This window comes from Belonocnema kinseyi, chromosome 10 (assembly GCF_010883055.1).
Source record: "Belonocnema kinseyi isolate 2016_QV_RU_SX_M_011 chromosome 10, B_treatae_v1, whole genome shotgun sequence".
In the NCBI taxonomy this organism is placed as follows: Eukaryota; Metazoa; Arthropoda; class Insecta; order Hymenoptera; family Cynipidae; genus Belonocnema; species Belonocnema kinseyi.
The window spans coordinates 15560833-15577751 of record NC_046666.1 but is presented as its reverse complement, the minus strand read 5'-3'; the positions used below and the strand labels follow the sequence as shown (position 1 = coordinate 15577751).

At 31.1% G+C, this 16919-nt stretch overlaps 1 protein-coding gene across 1 annotated transcript; it reads left to right on the top strand.

The window, feature by feature from the left end:
• Positions 1–1065: 1065 nt before the first annotated feature.
• LOC117181034 lies at positions 1066–12511 on the top strand. Its single transcript, XM_033373603.1, has 3 exons — positions 1066–1183; positions 10044–10157; positions 12414–12511. Exons 1-3 carry the CDS (start codon positions 1066–1068, stop codon positions 12509–12511), a joined length of 330 nt encoding a protein of 109 aa, XP_033229494.1.
• Positions 12512–16919: the final 4408 nt, after the last annotated feature.

Genomic DNA, 16919 nt, shown 5'->3' with positions numbered 1-16919 from the left:
TTCCTGATGAACTCCATTCCTAAACAGTGGCTGACTTTGCCAAGATCTGTCATTGAGAAAATGGCCATCAAGTGCTGTTTCATTTTCAGCATCCATTGTTTTTTGGTAGAAGTCATCTACATAGATGACGATAATCATCAGATGATTCCCTTATTTAGCGATGTATAAGGCAGGATCAGATTCCAGAGGTTTCATTACGAGGCTCTTCATTACTTCATCCAAACTTTTGTGCCATTGCCATTGGTCGTGACGTCCAGTTGATGAATGATTAAGTCCTGTGCGACAGCCGCAGACATCACAGTTCTTATTGCGCTTAGGCGGGAGACCGGTGCAAAAGTCACGTTGAATTCGATTCCGGGTCTGTGGGTGAAACATCTAGCCACGAGCCGAGCTTCTCTTCTTGCAAGCTCTCTGTTGACTCAGTATTTCTTCCGAAGTACTATACTGCAGAAAATCACGTTACGATCAGCTGAGCGATTATGCACCTCGAATGTGTTATTTTCTATGAGAGATCTAAATTCGTCCTGAATTGCCTTCTTCCATTATTTTGAGCCTTCTCCAGATAACGCATCTTTGATGCAAATTTCAGCAGCAATTCCAGCGATCTCATCAGGATCATCCTCGTCGATTCTCTCGTTGATGGAGTCATATTCCTTTTTAGGTCTTCCCCATCGTCCAGTCCTAATAATTTTCTGGCGTCTCGGACCTCAAGTAGGCAATCTTTCCCCCTCATCAACGAGAGGATTTGCAGGATTTGCCTGGACTTCTTCCTGTGGATGAGCTGCAATTTTGAGATCTAGAGTTGCAACTTCCTCTTCCATTTCTAGGTTTTCAAGGTTGTTTCTCCTCTCTATTTCTATTTCAAGGTTAGGAGTAGTTGTAAGTTCTTTTGTCTCCTATTTCAAAATTTTTTTCTTTATCCAAAACTCCTTAGGGATACATTCTTCATACTCTCCGATTTTTCTAAAATCTTTCAAGAACACCACGTCTCGCGAAGCTAGAATCTTCTTTTCGTTTGGCAACCAGATCCTGTAGGCTTTCGATTCATCAGAATAACCTACGAAAATGCATTCCTTCGAGCAAGCACCGAACTTCCCCTTTCCGGGTACCAGTCCACATTTCGAAAGGGATTCTGCCCTTAATTCTGCTAGATGGACATCGATTTCGGATGTGGTTTGCAGTCGTAATTGCTTCTGCCCAGAATGAAGCTGGAAGATCTGCTTGTATCAGCATACACCTTGCCATTTCCACCAGGGTAAGATTTCTTCTTTCTGCCAGTTCATTTTGCTGCGGTGTGTACGCACCTGTCAGCCTTTTTTTTAATCGAATTTCTTGTTGCAAAATTCTTTTCCGTTGTCAGACTGTAAGTTTTTTATCCACTGACCAGTTTGAGTTTCGACTAGTGCTTTGTATTTTTGGCAAGCTGGTAGTACGTCACTTTTGTGTTTTAGAAAATGTACCTCTCCCCAACCAGTACAATCGTCGATAAATGTGGTAAAATACCTTGACCCTCCCATTGAATCTTTTCTCAAGGGACCGCAAATATCAGTATGGACGATGCTTAGTGCCTCAGTGCTGGGAACAGATCCCTTCGGAAAGACAGGGCTAGTTAATTTTCTCTTCAGACATGTCTCGCAGGTCGGCAGCCTGCCATCTCAGTGAATCTTAATTCCCATTACTTTCTCTTCACAGATGAGTTTTTTCAAATCTCTTTCGTTAGAGGTGACACAACCTCTGATGTCACATTTCAAGATCTGATAGATTTGACTCTGTAGTCGCTGCTGCAGTTTCTACTTGTTTTTGAACATAGTATAGACCGTTAATTCTATCCGCGAACATTTTAGGATTTCTATTGGGGTCAAATACTATTGCGTCCTTCCTTCAAAAAAGAACTTCGAACCCATTGTCTGTGATCTTTCCAACAGACAATAAATCGGAACGTAAATCTTGTGCAAACAAAGTGTTATCAAGCTTTATTGATTTAGATTCATTATTTCCGCATATTTTTATGTTCACTGTACCTTTACCTTTTATTCCGGTTGATGCATTATTCGCAAAATTTACGGAAAAGAAATGCGAAGCACACAGGTTCTAAAACTTTTATATGCAACAACAAGCGTTCTGATCTGCGTTTCGGCAATCCTTTGCCTTATGTCCCACCTTTTTCCACCAAGAAAATTAAAATTTGAAAGTTTTTTCATCAGACTTTTCGCTTCCCTCCCCACCAGAATTTTGTCTATTTGGATTACCAGGGTTCTTGCGAAAATGTCCCTTTGCTTTAAAAACATTCGTATACATGGCACCTTGTACATTTTCTCGAACTTTGCTTCTACGCACGTGAGATTCTTCAAGAATTTTTACTTTTAGAATTTTAGGTTTTAGTAATTCTTTTCTAAATTCGATAGCACATTTAAAGTTTTCAAATTCTCGGGCAAACTATATAATAGTAAAATTGTGAGAAGATCTGCGTTCACCTGCACTTCCATTTCTTCAAGCTAATCCATGAACATCGAAAAACGACCAAACATCATACGTGCATCTTTCTCTTTTGTCATTTTTTTTAAAATTACTTGTTTCAGTAGGGTTGCCTTCTTGCTTGTCCATTCGACTGGTAAATTGATTGTACTTTGACCCAGACTTCTCGTGATGTTTCACAGTTTTCAATCTCATTGAGGTCCGAAGGGCTGATCGACAAATTAAATCAGCTTTCGCCTTTAAATCCATCGCGTTCCATGTTTTAACCTTCCTAACAGATTCTTGTGTTTGGAGTACTTTTGAGTCTCTTGGAAAAATATGTGCACCAATATTTTTTTAATACTATTATTTTTTAGTTTAACTTTCCTGGGCCCATAACCTGTTAACGTGAGAGGGTGAAAACAGTACAAAAATATTTTTACTTAAATAAAGATAGACATTTATTCATGCAGTAAAGGAGAACATGGCAGATAAACAAAATCACTAGGCAACGTATCAAAAGCACAAAACGTAGCCGATTGCAAACGATCAGGTCTGAGACCTGTTATCCTATGGAGCTAGTGCTCACGGGTGCTCATATATGCCAATTCATCCTTAACAACTTTGAATAATTTTCTCCATGCGAAACCGCGAATTTATAACTCAATTTTAATATAAATACGCTGAAAACAAAAACGAGTTTTTCAAATAATATATGTAAACAGTTAATTATCAGAAAAAATTAGTATTTAATGCAGTAAAAATAATGAATAAAAATCATAAATAGCACGAGAATCTCGTAGAAAATAATTTTTCAATTCTATCTTAAAAACAAATTCCACCCAATTTTTCAATATCATTAGATGCCACTCAGTCTTAAAAAAAGAATAAAAAGTTTCTAAGATAAACCCAAAATTTTTTGATTCAAGATGATTAATCATTCAATTTTAAAATTGACGTAGGATAAAATTAAAGCAAGACGGATTGGAAATTTTTAAGTATTTTTTAATGAGAGCTCATTTGCTAATAATAAAAACTGAGTTGCGAAATGTTTATTTTTCATTCAATGTTACACACATAGGAAGTAAATCAAACAGAGATTAAGTAATTTGAAATGAGTCGATTGACTTAAGATAATAGTTACATTTTTCGCAGTTCTCATTATCAAAATTTACATGTTCCAAAAAAAATTTTTTTTAATCTTTAGACAAAAGTTATTCAACCAAAAAATAAAGAATATATTGTCTTTTATTAGTGAAAATTTAGTTTTGAAAATAAAAAAATTAAATTTTTGGAAAAACGATACGTTACTTGAAAAAAATGAGATGACAACAGTTGCTCAACCAAAGAAGATCTGAAACTTTTTTATAAACTCTCGTTGTAAAAATATATTAAAAATGAAAATGTTAACTTTTTGGAAAAAAGAAAGCTGCGTATTTTTAATTTAAATACCAAAAAAATTGAAAATAAGCAAAATAGATTTGTGGAAAAGTGACGAAAGGTGCAATAAAATTTTTAATGAAAAAATTATTTCTTTCTTACAGATGCGTATTTTTTTGACGCCAGAAAAGGCAATGAAAACACGTTTCTTTTGATACCAATGCATATTATGAAATGTGATAAGATAAATTAATTGACATGATACATTTTTCTGGGTGACTGATAATAAAATGTAAAGCAAAATGAAAAACAAGTATTAAGGTAATCGTAATAAATGAAATTCGTCCTGTTTTTTTAGTATTTGAATTAGAAATCCCTTGCCGAGGTATAGAAATAAATATACGATACATTTATCATAATAGTTTTCGTTAAAGCTGTAGGAGATTTAACGAAAGAGAAATCACAATCACTTAATTACAGTTGCTGTACACTAGTTTTAAGAAAATTAAAAGTTATTAAAATTTGTAATCAAACTGCATATATTGAAGTGTCCGCACATTATCATCAAGTCGTATGAGTTATTTTTTACATTCGTAAAATATTTAATGGCTGTAAATTACGCAACATTAAAGATATATAGCTCGTGCCATAAAGACGTTTTATTAGGACCAATTCGGTACTTTTAGAGTAAACAGTTTTCGGAAGACTATCAGAATTAAATTTTTATCTCGAATATCATGAAAAAGTAGGGGTAAACGTTGTATATATAAAGCGAAATATTTTAAGGAATATTCTCTTCTTCAGTTACAAAGTTTAAAACCAAATTTGTAAAAAAAAAACAATTTTGAATTAACAGCTATGCGTTTTTTAATTTTTGTCTTTCTCGGCTGCATTTTTCACAATTTTGTTAGTGCTCAATGGTTCCACACCCTAGAGGAAGCTGAAGGTGAGTTCAACAATAAATTTCATGTCTTAAATACGAAATTCGGACAAGCAGCCAAATATCTTTCACTTTTTTGGACGAAACAAATCCCACAGTAAAAAATATTTAAATTTGTTTTCTAACAAAAACGCAAAAAGCTTAACTTTTGTTTCGAATTTGGCCATAAAAAGGCAAGCAACCGAAAATTTGGTACCAAAATCAAACAACCTTATCTGGGAAGCTTTATCTGGGGGAGTTTTTATTTTCATACAAAAATTGAAAATTAAATTTTACCTTGGTTTTTTTATATTTTTAGAATGAGAATGTATGTTTTTATTTTCGGTCATTGCTATCTGTAGATTTTTGAACTTTACATCTATTTAAAGAAATCTAGACAATTTATTATTTTAATGAAATGGGAACTTTTAGATATTTAAAACGGAAATTATGAGTTGTGCATTATCATGTTCTGCGGCCGCTGAAGTCAGTAAAAATTCAACATTTTTTGACAAAAATCATTTTTCAAGACGCTGCATAACTCGCGCACATACAGATTTGATTTTTGTGAGAGTCAAGCAAATTTTGAGCAATCTAAATCTTTTTGTGAGAAGGTTTTTCTGAAAGGTTCGAAGAAGTTTTCTAGGTATTTTTAGCTTACAATGTGGCCTTAAAATACAATAAAATTTAATTATAAAATGGAATGAAAATGAAAATAGTAAATTAAATATAATAAAAAATGGCTATTTATCGAAGCATAAACTATTTTATTATATACTCGTAATCCTTGGACAAGCAGAGCACATCGTTGAAATAATACGCGATATTTTCTTTCTTTTGTAATTTCTATCAAAATACGCATTATAAAACTTAACCAATATTTGATAATATTATTTTACTAAACAGCTTTATGTGAAAAATTAGAGATAATCTTTAGAATGAATTAAAGATTGATTTAGAGTGATGATTATTAGCTTTACAAAAAATTCCATTTAAAATATCTAGTAAATTTAATTAGAATTATTTATGACCAAAAGTTTAATCTCTGTTGTTATTTTTTTTATTTCATTTAATAATTATTATTTAATTTGAAAAAAAATTCGCAGCGCATATATATTTCATATCCACTTAAAATTTTTTTATTATTTAATTATTATTCAAAATCTGTGCTTAATATATAATCTCCCTAGGAGACTTCCGCCCCTTCCATTAGTCGTGCGAAAGGTTTACACGTTGAAAAAAAATATTTGTATGTATTGTCACGTGAATGCCTTCCCATCCTTCCTCATGAGACTTCAGAGATAAGTAGGAGTTTCAACAGAATTATTTCTGTGACCAGCCACAGGGGTGTCTTTCCGCCACAAGGGAGCCTTTTCATCCCCAAGAGACTTTGGATAACGATTTTTTTTTACCAGCATCATTTCTGTGATCAATCTCAGGGGTACCTACCCAAATCCCCACCACAAGTTTTTGAAAATGGGTAGGGACAGGTTTAGTGGTTTGCACCTTATTATTTTTGTGACCAATTACAGGCCCGCCTTCCCGATAGCTACATGATAATGGGAAGGTCGAGGTATTTAACTGAAATTATTTCCGTGACTAGTGAAAGGAGTGCTTTCAAGTCTCAACGTCTTTTTCGAAAATGGTAGGGGATTAAACAACATTTTTCATTAGGACCGTCTTAGAGAAGCCTTCCGACCCTTGAGAGTATTTGGACAAGGGTAGTGGTTTGAACAACATTATTTCTGTGGCCAATGACAGAGGTGTCTATTACCCCCTACTATACTTTAGTTAGGAGTAGGATTTTTACAACGTCATTTCTTTAAACAGTCATTAGTTCTTTTCCACATTTATCGAAACGATATCAGTTCCTAAGACCCGTCACAGACGCGCCTTATCGCCCACGAAATAATTTGCACAAGTGTAGGGGTTGAATTAAAATTGGCATTTTCTAACTGTCATTAGTTTCAAGAATAGCTTCTTCCACCTAAGCCCTTTAATAGACGTTAGAAAATAGTAGGGGATAAAAAATGATATCTGTAAAGAGTGACAGAAGTTCCTTTTCTCACATCAGGGGTCATTCGAAAGTGGTAATCATTTGCCTAATGAGATTTCGGAAAGTAGTATCATTTGAACAACATTATTCCTGAGATCCGTCGCAGACGCGCCTTTCCGCCTCCAAGATAATTTACATAATTGTAAAGGTTGGATTAGCATTAGAATTTTCCATCCGTGATTAGTGTCAGATGTGGCTCCTTCCCCCAACTCATTTAAGAGACGTTCGAAAACCTTAGGGATTTAAAAAAATGATATCTGTGATGCGTGTCAGAAGTGCTTTCTCACCTATCAGAAGTCATTCGAAAGTGGTAGTGGTTTGCCTAACATTATTTCTGTCACCAGTCTCAGAAGTAGTTTCCCACCTCTTACGAGATTTAGCAAAGTGGTATTATTTGAACAACATTATTTCTAAAACCCGTCACCGATGCGCTTTCCTGCCCTAAGTGAATTTTGATAATTGTACGAAATGAATCAGCATTAGCATTTTCAAAGTGTGATTAGTGTCAGGTATAAGCTCCTTTTCCCTAACCCCTTTAAGGCCATGTGAGAAGTGGGTCACGTGACAAGATTCCTACCTTACCGCCACTTTTTTTATTTCCAAACTTATTTTCACGTGAAGATCCACATCGAGTTAAAAATTTGGAATAATAAATAAGAAGCACTAAGAAAGGTGTGTCTGGTCTTAAATTTTAAAGATTATGAAAAAGCAAGAAAAATTATTTACCATAAAATACTTTTTTCATGATTATACAAAATTAGAACCAGACCCACCATTCTTAGTGCTTCTTATATTTAGTATCCCAACTTTTCAACTCGATGTGGCACTTCGTGCGAAAATAAGTTAGAAAATAACAAAAGGGGCGATAAGGTAGGAATCTGGTCACCTGCCCCACTCATTACATGGCTTTAAGATACGTTAGAACATAGTAGGCGTTTAAGAAAATTATATTTGTGATGTGTGACAGAAGTACCTTCTCTCCCATCAGGAGTCATTCGAAAGTGGTAGTCATTTGCCTAACGTTATTTCTATCACCAGTCACAGAATTTCTCTCCCACCTTTTACGAGATTTTTGAAAAGTGGTATTATTTCAACAACCTTATTTCTGAGACCCATCACCGAGTGCCTTCCTGCCTCCAAGGGAATTTGGATAAGTTTAAGGGTTAAATTTGAATTAGCTAACAGTTTTCTTTTTATTATTTAGAGGAAGATTTATCATTGACTTTCATTAATCAATTTGAGTGCGTATTTTAAAACTTAATTTTCGAAACTTTACTCGCAAGTACTCAAGTGCCTTTTTGCTATATAAAACAATTTGATCTATACTGTTTTTCACCCTGCATCTAAGTTCAAATATTGCTTCACATTTAAAAGAATATTATTTCGCTGTCTTAAAAAGTTCTTATTTTATTTGTTATCTAGATCTGAACAAAAACTATGTATTAGAACAAAAATTTCTTAGTCAAAAAAAAAAGTTTCTGCTAAATACTTGAATTTTCGATCAACAGAAAAAATTAATTTCGAACCAATCAGTTGCATTTAGCTTATAATTTTTAGCATTGATTGACACCCCACAACTAATGCATACTATCTAAATTTTGGAGATATTAACTAATGTAGTTTTAAAATGATTTTAGATATTTTATAAATTAATTTAGAAGCATGTATTAAGAATTAATGTGTTTATTCGTGTTTGACAATCTTATTGTTTGCAATTTCACGTAAAAGCAACTTTTTTTTATCTTTTTAAATTTTTAAAATTTCAAAATAATCATAAGCTGCGTTTCAAATGTTATTCTGATGTTTTAATTTGATTTTTTTTTAATCTTTAAAGGATTTTAAGAGAGCTTTCGAGCCAAATTTTTAAAATAGAATTTCAATTTTGATATTTCAATAAATTTAGATAAAAACAATACAATGAGAAATAAATTTCTTCTAAAGATTATTATTTTTAATATTATAAACAAAGTCAATAAAAGAATGTATTAACTATTAATTTTTCGACAGAATAACTCCTTTCTTTTAAGGTTATTTTTTTTAAATTATGAACCTTATGGTATTTAGAGAAAAATTTATAATTTTTTGACTAATCTTATGATTTTTCGAAGCAAATTTAATTTAAAAAAATGCATTATTCGGGCATTTGTCGTCGAAAAAATTAGTTTTTTCAATGTTAGTCCCTTCTGTCAGGAACTTAATGATAATTTCCGTAACACTCAGAGCCAGTGAATAACTTTTTTTTAAATGTAAAATTTAACAGCTGATTATTAGTTTTTTTGGATTCTCATGAATTTCCCCATTCAAAGACTGGCATAAAAAAATTGCCATCGAAAGGTTCCCCAATAATAGATTTGCTCACTAAGGTTGTATAAAAAAATTCATAAAATTGATCAATAAATTGGACTGGCATTGAAAAACGAATTTTTTTCCGAAAAATTCCCGAATAATGCATTTGTCTATTAAATCTGTTTAAATACATAACAAAAATAATCCCAACAAGATATTTTTTTATCATTATATTGTATTAATCCAAATTTCTTGCAATATAACTTTAAAAAACGTAAAATTTTGGAAAATTGTTAAAAACATTCTTTTTTTAACAAATAATTTGTTTAAAACCCATTTTTTCATATAATTATATACTATTAGAATATATTTAACCATGTTATTTTATCAGACATAGATAATTTTAACAATTTTTATTTTATTGACGAGCTCCGTGAACGTCAAATTAAAAAAATTTCCATATTTTCGTTATGCTTTTTATTTTAAAAAATCGAAATCCTAATTTAAAAAGCTATCTCAAAAAATCGTTTACAAATATAATAAACTTTTTTTGGTTGATATTTGTGGGCTGTACGTTATTTCGGTACAAAAAATTCATTTTTCTCTACTTGCGCATGGATAATCCGTGATGTGTATGCTTTTAAGTGAAAAATTAAATAAAAAAATTTTCGTTCATTTTCTGAGCCCCTTATTGATTTTTGTTTGTTGTTTAATCGCATTATAAAGGTTTTTAAAAAATGTGGGTCTTAAACTAAAAAATTTGGGCAATACATTAAATTCGAAAGTTTGGAGAAGATATTTTAACCATCAAATTAACTCACCACAAAATGGACCCACGCAATTAATAATTTATTTATTATTTAATAATTTTTATTCTTTATTTTTATGGTTTAAAACATTATTTTTGAATGTATAATCGTAATTAAAGATTAATTTATTGATTAACAGTTAGATGCATTGAAGAATCGTGGATGAAGGACTATACTATGTATAGCCATCAATGTGTCCTCAGACTTGCAAATGGTCTTAAGGCTCAATTCACGCGCCAAGACATCGCTAGGGGTAAGAAAATTTATTTCTGTAAATATTTATAAAACTTATAATTTTTTAGTATTAACATTAAGAAATATTTTTAAATATTTCAAAAATTATAACCTTCTTATTAAAAAGATCTAATTAGTCGAACTAATTAAAGCTCGAATCAGCCCGGTCAAGTATCGGGGTTCTAGCTTTTTGCACACGCCTAATTTTTCTTTAAATTTTCATGGATAAGCCGATAACAATTTTTTTCACTTCACGCAAAATAAATGCGTCTCTATTAACAAAAATAGGAATAAAAAATCGCTATGTGAACCTGTTTAATAGGGACCCAAAAAAACTCCATAAGTGTTCAATTTTTTTTCGAGTTTTTGCTTCTGATGACATTTTTTTCTTCTTTTAGCACACATTTTCTCAAATGAATGAAATTATTTTTTCTTCAGTTTTAAACTTTATAACAACTTTTCAGCAAGAGCGAGGCAATACAAAATTAAATTTAAAAACAATAACTTTCGAGACAATATTTTATTATTGATAACAATAGCGTCTTAGAATGCCAGAAAGTTACGATTTGATCTGAAATTTTCAACTTTGGAAACATTTTATAATTAGGGTTTAATGTAAAGAAATAACTAATTAAATTTAGCAAACCTAATAGTTTAAACAATTTCTTATTGTCTATAAAAATTTTATTCTATAGTAATAATAGACAGTTTTTGTCTTTTCTGAAACTTTGCAAATTTCTTTGACATTTTATTTATCACTAAATGATAAAAGTAAGATTAAGAAAAATCGTATATTAAATTATATTTCATTTCTTGAAATAAGGTATTTTTACTTTTTTGCGAATGTTTTAAAAATTTTTAATCAAGCAATAAGGAAATTACTTCAAAAAAGGGTTACATTCAATATGATTCATATAGAAATATTGAAAAATGTTTTGAATATCTGGTTGTCAGAAAAAAAGATTATCAGAAAGAATAATTAATTTGTTAAATAATTATAATTTTCAAATAACATTAATAATCACCTCAAATTAAGTAAAAAGTGAACAAAGAGTTGAACAATTCTGAAAAAAGCTGCCACTTTCTGACATAAAAAAAAATGTTTTCAAAATAATGATAAATTGTTTAAAAAATCTTGTTCTTTAACTCCAATTAATTATTACCTTGTATGCAACAAGTGAACAAAAGATTAAAATTTCAGAAAAAATTGCAGCCAACTAACATTGCTCAAGGAAAATATAATTATAAAAACATAATAGATAAACTTTTGATATGATAGTTGAATCCTAAAGCAAACAGATGATATTTTAAAAAGAAAATTTATTTTGTACCCTGAAAGAACATTTTTTTCTTAAATTCTTGAATTTATCACATAATACTTGAATTTTGTAACAAACAATTAAATTTTTGAACCAAAAATATGAATTTTTAACGAAAAAGTCTATTTTTTTCGAATAGTTTATTTTGCAAAAAATAGTGGAACTTTTATCCGAAAAGTAGAATTTTTTACGAAGGTAGTTTAGTTTTTCACCAAAAGAGGTATAAAAAAAAGGAGAGTGTTTAGAAAATGATTACATTTTTATGTTAATTTATCATTATTTCATAATTTTAAAGGCCGTGCAAAGTAAAAAATTTTGGAAAAAACGCAACTTTCCAGCACTAATAAAAATATATAATTTAATATAGTAATAAATTATATAAGCAATTAACTTTGTCATCTTGAATTGATTATTAACTCCCCGGAATTTAAAACTGAAGAAAAATAGAAAAATAGCGAAAAACCGCAATCTTCTAGTTTATTTCAAGATAATATTGTTATAAACATTAATAAATCGTTTAATAAATTATTCGTAATAAATATAAGCGTTTATTTGCTCGCTCTAACTAAAAAGTTAAAATGAAGTTGAAAAAGTCAAAAAAATTTTCAATAACCTTAGCATCTGCGAAATCTAACCCACGTACCCTGACTGTCTCGAGATCCGCACTTTCTTCGTCGAAGGCGGACATTCCTAAACACTTGTCCATAAATATAATAAATAGCTATAAAGACATTGCGGAACTCCCAAATACTATTTTTTTCTTTCTTTTCCTTTTAAACAAGCGCAATTATTTTGTTGTGGCTCTGAACAAATTTTGTTGGACGTGCAAGAAAGTTAGAGGCAAAAAGTTCTTAACCACATTACTAGATATTTATTGATAAATTTATTTAGTTTTTTTGTCTCATTTTAGAAGCTTTTTTTATTATGGATGTAATATAAATTAAAATTCTTTACAGTTCACTGCATTAAAGCACTACCTAAGCCACAACGCGGCTTTAGATGTTCGGTTGAACCTGGATTACCATTCAAAAGGGCTGACATTATTTATATATGAGTTACCCAATTTTTAAAAAAAATATCACCAATATCAGATATGCTTTCTGTAAGACTGATATAAAATTGTTAACAGGAAAATAAAAAAATTATTTAAAATCAAAGCTTTATGGATAATTTATTCTTTGATTAGAAAGTCCTACATACCTGGAAACTATAAATATTAAATATGTTTAATGGAATATTTTTATGATATTAGATAAGTAGCTAAATATCTTAATATTAAACAGGTAGAAGATGAGCTGCGATTAATTTTATCTTGTTACTTTAATGTGTATTGCGAAAATTTAAATAAAGCCTTTGAAAATTAAAGATCAAAGCAACTACAACTGTCATTTAAAGATTGTAAATTCTCTTTTGTTAAAGCTCTTTTGGACATCGCGAGCACATTCTTATTATGTATCTTGTGCTTCGTTCTCAATTTCATTGAAAATTGCGAACTTTTCTACATAATGTACCGCGGTCTGAGGTTGTTTATTAAGATATTGCAAAATAAAATACAAGTTTTATTTTTAATAATTACTTTAATATTTGTTTCTTATTTTTATTAAACTTCAATCTTAGCTACCCTGAAAAATGTATATCATTTCAATAAATTTATATTTACAAGTTGCAAACTTGTGTCGCTTTTCCATAAATTTAATTTGCCTATTCTCAATTTTATTTTTTTTCTAGTCAGAATCAGAACACGCGTCCTAGCGTAAGATGGTTTTATGTCAATTTTTGCATTTTTAATTCATTTTTATAATTAGGGTTTATAAAAAACTCGTGGATATTTTTTTATTGTACAAGTTTTGTCTTTGAATTTTTTCGTCCCTTGTGTCGTTTTTCCAAAAATTTAATTTTTTATTTTAAATCTTATTTTTTACGATTGAAAGAAAATCTATTCGTCCCATCTCAGAATGATTAATCACAAATTTATATGTCCTTTTTGGCTAAACCAGTTTTGTCTTTCAGTTTGAGATCAGACCTTGTGTCCTTTTTTTCAATTGAATTAATTTACTTTGAATGTTTTTTTACGATTATAATGAAAATTTATGGGTCCTACTGAAAATTATTCCTGACAACTTTCTTCTATTTTTTTCATAGCTTGTTTCGTTTGTCCAAAGCTTAATTTTAAAAATTTTTATTATTGTTTTTACGAAAAAAAAACTGCACGTCCAATAAAAAAATAATTGTTGAAAATTTGTAGCTCTTTTTTGGATAAAAAAGTTTGTTCGATTTTTCTTCGTAGCTTGTGTTGTTTGTCCAAAAATGTATCTTCAAAAAATTTTAATGATAGCGCGCCATTTTACTTTATTCGTTTTTTTCGTATCTTGCATAGTTTGACCGCAAAATGGAATTGTTTATTTTTCATTATTTTTTGCAGAATCAAATTATGAATTCTTCATTTTTGACACACTTCTAAAAGTTGTTGTGATAACATTTTTGTGCTTTTAAAAATCAACGTCTTTCTAGTTTCGATTCTTTTTTATATCATGCTTAGTTTGGCTTGAAATGTTCATTTTTTTTTTGTAATTTTGAAAATGCTAAAACTCTGAAAAAATGAAAAATATTTTATTTACGAATTGATTCTTTCTTTTTAGACCTTTAAAACGTGCGCCTACAATTCACTACTTGTTATCTTTTAATTATTTCCAAAAATTCACTGTTGAATAATACACTTTTTATGAAAATATCTTAGTAAAGATTGGGTAAGCTGATTTTTCACGAAATTGGGCTAAAACTGGATAAATAAATTACTTTAAATAAAATAAATTTTCAAGTATGTAGTCAAATTTTTAAACATGAAAAGTTAAATTTTCTAGAAGACGATTGCATTTTAAACAAAAAAGGTTATTTTTAATGAAAAAAATTAAAGCTACATTTTTTATCCTAAAAGGACAATTGATAATAACTATAATGATAACTATAATAATAACATGATAATTTTACAAAAGTTCATAATTTGTTCATGAAATTCATGATATTTTTTATAAATTGAATTAAAAAATGCATTATATGGGCATTTGTCGACGGAAAAACTTTTTTTTTAAGTCAGTCCTTTTACTTTAGAACTTCATGATAATTTCAGTAAGATTCATAATTAGTTAATTAATTTTATGTTTTTTGTTAAACAAATTTCATTAAAAGATGCATTATTGGGGAATTTCTCGATGTAAGAACTCGTGTTTTATAGACAGTCCTCTTAATTTCAGAAAACAAGTTCTGTTTTTCTTTCAGCACTTACACTTCTGAATTTTAAAGGACGGACTTTGAAATAAAAACGAGTTTTTAAGTCGGCACATTAATCTAGAATATAGAAAAATAAAAACAGACAGTTATCGCAAGGTGTACAAATTGCTAAGGATTGAGAACTTGTTCGCTCCTTAGAGGGTGGATTGAGAATGAATTTCAGGTTTGTAGCAGAAAACAAGAGAGCCAAGATCACAAATCGAAGATTAAGGTAGGAATGTGAGAAGGTCAGGAGGTATGATTGGCTTTTAAAAACTATGGTAGGAATCTTTGGGAACACTCTTTTTTGTAACGTACATTTGAGAAAAACCCAGGTAACAGAGTTGGATGGAGCTTTATTACTCTTGACCAGACTCTCTCAAAATAATTTCTTTTCTGACACGATTTAAGGCCCTGTTATCATAGATACATCAGGTCAGCTTTAGAAATTCTTAAATTGACGCAAACAATGCCGTAAAGTTTATCGCTTGAACGTGCGTTTTTCTAGGATTCGACGACTAAGAAGGATCAAGTTATAAACTTTTACGCAGGTAGTGAAGTAATTTGAGTTGAATGATTGCCTAGCTTGTATATTTTATATTTCTACTTTCGAAGCCTTTAAGAACTCAAGAAATGAAATTCGCTTTTTTACATTTCAAAGATGGTACCTTCTCAACGTAACATACCGCCCCCTTTGAACGGATCTGGTTCAATAAAACTGATAGATAAACGCTGAATAATTATCAATATTAGTGAAAAATATAATGTGCACAATTTTGTCTGATAATGTAGATTGAGTATGGGTAGTACATACAACTCATAAAGGTAAAAAATATAAATGGATAAACATTCACCACACGAGTACAAGAATAGCAATAGATAACTATAAATTACAAAAACAATGGATTATCACAATCATACGAAGTTATATATAAATGGATACATATAGTTACATTGAGAAGAACTAAAGAATTGGAACATAATCATAGAGGATTAACGGTCGATAGGTTACCTTAATTGTGTACAGGATCCAGAGGAAGTGGACACAATTTCTTTACGCTTCTCTTGTAGATTCCTTCAGCGGTCTTCACATAGCACTCGCCCGATACCGTCTCGCCCAGGATAGGTATCCATGACTCGGGCAAGTTTCCAGTGCATTGGTGGTGCATTTTCTTCCTTAATGAGGACTACCGTTCCGATGACAATCTTGGCGGAACCTGAGTGCCATTTGCCACGAATAGTAAGCTCGTTCAGATACGCCTTGTGCCAGCGTCACCAAAAATGTTGCCTCATCTGCTGAGCGTGTTGCCAAGCCGAAAGCCTACTGTGCTTTTCCTTACGAATGTCTTTCTGAGGAAAGCTTAATAATGGCCCACCAATGAGGAAATGACCTACAGTTAAAGGACGTGAGTCATTGGGATCAGAGGACATTGGATTGATGGGTCGGGAATTCAGGATGGCTCCGATTTCAGTTACATAGGTATGCAATTGTTCAAAAGTTAAAACGGCATCACCGACTGTTCGTAAAAAATGATGCTTGAATGACTTGACCGATGCTTCCCAAAGACCGCCGAAGTGCGGTGTTTCAGTAGGAATAAAGCACCACTTTATTCCCTGATTATTCAAAAAACCTTTAACTGTGACATTGTGATTTGCAGAGTTGAAAAGTTGATTGAGTTCGTTAAATTGTATGCTAGCACCTTAAATGTTAGTACCATTGCCTGATCTGATTTTAGCTAGCTTTCCCGGTCGCGAAATAAAATTTTTTAAGCTACTGAGAAAAGCGATCGTAGTAAGATCGCTTACCAGTTCTAGATGCACAGCTTTAGTTGTAAGGCACGCAAAAATTGTTGCATAAGTTTTAACCTTTTTGACATTGCGATATTGTCTTTATTTTATGTAGAAAGGTCCGAAGTAGTCGACTCCGTCATTCAGAAAAGTTTCCGAAAATTCTAACCGATCCTCAGGTAGGTCTCCCATTTGATGATCGATACCACGAGGCTTTGGCCAAAAGCATTTGCCGCACTCATGAATAATTCCACGCGTAATTTTTCTCCCATCTACGAGCCAGTACCGTTCTCGTACAGAATATAAAGTACCTTGGACCCCTGAATGCTTTAACGCGAAGTGAGCGCAGCGAATAATGAGATCAGTCAAATGATGTTTTCGCGGAAGCAAAATTGGATGCTACTGAT

Excerpts from the sequence above, each read along its gene's own strand:
- LOC117181034 (XM_033373603.1), top strand. The coding sequence starts at position 1,066 with ATGCATTCCTTCGAGCAAGCACCGAACTTCCCCTTTCCGGGTACCAGT. Across the intron at positions 1,184-10,043 it reads TTCGGATGTGGTTTGCAGTC|TTAGATGCATTGAAGAATCG; the intron begins GTAATTGCTTCT and ends ATTGATTAACAG. Across the intron at positions 10,158-12,413 it reads GCGCCAAGACATCGCTAGGG|TTCACTGCATTAAAGCACTA; the intron begins GTAAGAAAATTT and ends AATTCTTTACAG.